Source organism: Lycium barbarum, chromosome 2 (genome assembly GCF_019175385.1).
Source record: "Lycium barbarum isolate Lr01 chromosome 2, ASM1917538v2, whole genome shotgun sequence".
NCBI classification, from domain to species: Eukaryota; Viridiplantae; Streptophyta; class Magnoliopsida; order Solanales; family Solanaceae; genus Lycium; species Lycium barbarum.
Window position 1 is genome coordinate 152,951,094 of NC_083338.1, and position 4,469 is coordinate 152,955,562.

Sequence of the window (4,469 nt, forward strand, 5' to 3'; positions counted from 1 at the left end):
TAGACACAGCTCGTAAACACTTCTTAGGACTGAACGGGTACCCGTCATGGCCCCTAGTCGGGTCGTGACATTGTGAATATTGTAGGAGCGCGAAATGATGGCAAATTAATTGGAGTAATTATTTTTATATGGTGTTCTGATAGTAAGATAATCAATTGATTTGGTGATGGTCGATTTAGAGGGATGAAGGAAGGTGGTTGAGAAATATAATGGTCAAATATGATTTATTTTGCAAAGTTTAAGGGTAGATTTGGACTGTTTTGTATAGTTTAAGGACAAATTTGATTATTTTCCTGACAAGGTCCACATGTTAAAAGCTTATGTCATGAGTCAATAAGGACAAATATAATTTAACATTTTTTAAGGACGGAAGTAAATCAGACTCAATTATTGACAAGAGCAAATTTGGACCATTTCCTTTCTTAATCCATAAATTAAATATATTCACATAAAAATAAAATAAAACGGATGAAGTATTTTTAATGTAAAAACAAATAGTTAGCGATGTAAAATTTGTATTTCTAAAAATTACAAGGATTAAACACATATTTAATGTTGACAACATGATGATTGAAAAAAAAATCATTTAACCATACAAACTTAAGGTAACTATAGCATGGTCGGCAATTTATTGATCATCAATTGTTACTAAAAGTATCATCAACTCACGTTATTTGAAATAAAACGAAGGACCAAAAATGATTGTAGTCGACAGAATATAGTAATTTTTAATGGAGATTTTAAGTTTAGATTTTAAATAATTTTTTATTGTTAGAAAGTGCTTCCTTATAATTAAACTTTTTATTATTATACGATAGAAATGCAAATATTAGAAGGAAGCAGATAAAGAGGAAAAGGAAAGGAAAATGCGCCAGCACATGGAGTATAATCAATCAGGTGTAGCCGTACCTACCCTCCACCTATTATAAGCTTTCTCCAATTTCATCGGTCCTCCACTCCCCCAGCCCCTTTTTTCCAAACCAAATTATGGATGCCCGTCGGAGACCTCCCAAGCCCTCTAAAAGAGCTTCCTCCACCGGCCCCCTCCGTCGGTCTCCTTCCCCTGCCCCTAAAGCTTCTGATGCCCTCCCCCTCCCTTTATACCTCACCAACGGCGTTTTCTTCACCCTCTTCTTCTCTGTCGCCTATTACCTTCTTCACCGCTGGCGTGACAAGATCCGTAGCTCCACCCCTCTCCACGTCGTCACTCTCTCCGAACTCGCTGCCATCCTCTCTCTCATTGCCTCTTTCATTTACCTCTTAGGTTTCTTTGGCATTGATTTCGTACAATCCTTTATTGCCCGTGCTTCTCACGACGCTTGGGATATTGAAGACGAAGACCATTCCCCGGCCAGATTTATGGATCCTCCACCACCTCTTCCTTCTCAAGACGATGACGACCTTGTTAAATCTGTTGTTTCTGGTGAGATTCCTTCTTATTCCCTTGAGTCTCGGCTTGGGGATTGTTATCGAGCGGCTTCTATTCGGCGTGAAGCGGTGCAGAGGCTTACTGGGAGGTCTCTCGATGGGCTACCGCTTGAGGGGTTTGATTACCAGTCCATTTTAGGCCAGTGTTGTGAGATGCCTATAGGGTATGTTCAAATTCCAGTGGGGATTGCTGGGCCTTTGTTGCTTAACGGATGTGACTACTCTGTTCCCATGGCCACTACAGAAGGGTGTTTAGTTGCCAGTACTAATAGAGGTTGCAAGGCTATATATGCTTCCGGTGGAGCTACAAGTGTCCTTTTTAGGGATGCCATGACAAGGGCTCCCGTCGTCAAGTTCCCGACGGCTAGTAGGGCGTCCGAATTGCTGTTTTTCTTGGAAGAACCTGCTAATTTTGATACCTTAGCCGTGGTTTTCAACAAGTAAGTCCTTTTCTACTGAATATTTTATGTTGTCACTTTCTTTGCCCCCCCAAAAAATGTTATATTTTTGTTGTTGTCATCTTAAAAATGCAGTCTTTACAACCTTAGCTTCAACTTCCTGGCAACTTGCTGTTAAAAATTTGATTTTCTTGGTGTTAAATCAACATCAGATAACTGTTGGGTAAAGGTGACTTTTTCATTCATAAATGAGATATTGGCTTTTTGCTAATGAATTTTATGTTTCCTTGAGATTTAACTTGTTTAATATGGTTCGGCTCTTTTCTGCATTCAAGCATCATTAACTCGATTATTAAGTTCTTCACTGCTCAGTAAGTAGTTATTGCATTAGAATATATGCCAAAATTGGCGAAAGATAGAACACAATAAAAGCAAGAGATTCAAATGAGCAATACCAACTAATAGGGATCAACACTTAGTCCATTTCAAAAAGGGTCAAGACTTAGCCTGGTGTACTTGCATTTGGTCCAGTATTTACTAGGATTATTAGTATGTTTACAGATTTGTATGTCTTTGGAAAATGTAGAAAAGAGAACCCAAACTATTTAATATTGAAATGAAATGAATCTAAATGGGTAATGAAGATTCGTATACATATCCCTGGAAGCTTGGGGCCGAGGCTTAGTAGTAGTTGTAATATTCTCTTGGTCATCTTCCAGATTCTTGACTTTCCATATTCTTCTTTTTTGATGCAGATCGAGCAGATTTGCCAGGCTCCAGAAGATTCAGTGCTCACTTGCAGGGAGAAATCTTTACATCAGGTTCAGCTGTGGCACAGGGGATGCCATGGGAATGAACATGGTATCAAAGGCTGTTCAGAACGTTCTCGAGTTCCTTCAGGATGAGTTCCCAGACATGGAAGTAGGTGGTATATCTGGTAAGCTATTGTAACTTTTATCCAATGATGGCTTACTGCAATTAAAAATTCTTATTTGTACCGTGGCCTTTCATATCCCCTGGGATCATTCTGAAAGTTAACTAAGCTATTATTTTATAATATGTTGTGTGGAAATTCATGAGAACTCCCTATTGATTTGATGATTTCATCATAGGCTGTTTTTTCAACTATGAGTGCGCTCTTCCCAGCGGTTGTATTTCTCGTAATCACCAATGAAGTTCTTGCATCTCTATTGCATGCTTGCTTCTATACCTTACTGACTGCCACTTGTCTCATGTTGCAGGGAATTTCTGTTCTGATAAGAAGCCTGCTGCTGTGAACTGGATTCAAGGGCGTGGAAAGTCAGTTGTATGTGAAGCAATGATTTCTGGAGAAGTGGTGGAGAAAGTATTGAAAACTTCTGTATCTGCTCTTGTAGAGCTCAACGTGATCAAGAATCTTACCGGCTCTGCTATTGCTGGCGCTCTCGGTGGGTTTAATGCACATGCTTCCAATATTGTCTCTGCCATTTTCATTGCCACTGGGCAGGATCCAGCACAAAATATTGAGAGTTCTCATTGCATTACCATGATGGAGGCTATCAATGATGGGAAGGATCTTCACATATCCGTCACCATGCCGTGCATTGAGGTAATTTTCATTCTGTAATATATCTTTGATAGCTATTATATGGTGAAAAGCCAGTTAGTACCTCACAGAGCCGTGTGCTGTACAAATTTCCTTCTGATAGAAATGGCTCTTTTATTGTTAATTCTTATAAACAAGCATGGTTTGTCTAGGTTGGTACCGTTGGTGGTGGGACTCAACTTGCTTCTCAATCCGCGTGCCTGAATCTGCTCGGTGTTAAGGGCGCATGCAGAGAAACCCCTGCATCGAACTCGAGGCTCCTGGCAGCCATAGTGGCCGGTTCTGTTTTGGCTGGGGAGCTGTCACTGATGTCTGCCATTGCATCTGGCCAGCTTGTTAAAAGCCACATGAAATATAACAGATCAAGCAGGGATATGAGCACGGTTACCTCATAGAGTCTTGAAATTATTAGCAAGTTCCTTGCAAATCAACTTGAAAGATATGCGAGGAGACTAGAAGTTTAAGTTGAAACCGAGGTGTGGGGTGGAGCAAGCAACGCACATCTGCTTCTGCAGTCCGCGTTAGCTGTAACTTTTTTTGGAAGCATGTGAAATCAGGGAAGGCGAACACGGTTGACTTTACTTCAGTGTCCCCGTTGAAGCATTATCCAAGTTGTATTTTGTTACCCAATCTTGCTTATCCCCTCTTGATCAGTATTTGTTCTCATTTTTCAGCATTGGTGTATTGTTGTTTCTGCAGTTTTGGTATTTGTTATTATTTCATTGTACAGTTTGGTAATGTGCAAGTACCAAGTGAAGGAATTTGTCAGTTTCGCTCAATTCATTAGGATGTAATGTTCCAAAGCATGCGCAAGTAGTATTCTGATCCTTGAGAATATACATCAAACGAAGGGTGATTGAGGCCATTATAGCTGGAAGGTACTACTAAATATCGGTAACTTATGAACATATATTTGGTTTTAGAAAGAGTCAGATACGGCAAATAGTAACTTAGTTGCTTTGTTGGGTTGGGGATTTGGTTACGAATGTGATATTGCAAGTGGAATTATATTTGCAAGGAGTTCATTTAGTGGACCAAATCGTCAATTGCGGTGCATG

The 4,469-nt window shown here is 39.9% G+C and overlaps 1 protein-coding gene across 1 annotated transcript; it reads left to right on the top strand.

Annotated features, from left to right (window-relative positions):
• The first annotated feature begins 863 nt into the window (after nucleotides 1-863).
• On the top strand, nucleotides 864-4,190 carry LOC132628261 (3-hydroxy-3-methylglutaryl coenzyme A reductase 1). Its single transcript, XM_060344042.1, has 4 exons — nucleotides 864-1,868; nucleotides 2,582-2,763; nucleotides 3,068-3,414; nucleotides 3,564-4,190. Exons 1-4 carry the CDS (start codon nucleotides 988-990, stop codon nucleotides 3,804-3,806), a joined length of 1,653 nt encoding a protein of 550 aa, XP_060200025.1. The 5' UTR covers nucleotides 864-987; the 3' UTR covers nucleotides 3,807-4,190.
• Nucleotides 4,191-4,469: the final 279 nt, after the last annotated feature.

What these genes read in the sequence shown, in the direction of transcription:
- LOC132628261 (XM_060344042.1), top strand. Translation starts at nt 988, where the DNA reads ATGGATGCCCGTCGGAGACCTCCCAAGCCCTCTAAAAGAGCTTCCTCC. An exon ending in GGAAGTAGGTGGTATATCTG is followed by an intron (nt 2,764 to 3,067) that starts GTAAGCTATTGT and finishes CTCATGTTGCAG; the next exon opens with GGAATTTCTGTTCTGATAAG. An exon ending in TCACCATGCCGTGCATTGAG is followed by an intron (nt 3,415 to 3,563) that starts GTAATTTTCATT and finishes TGGTTTGTCTAG; the next exon opens with GTTGGTACCGTTGGTGGTGG.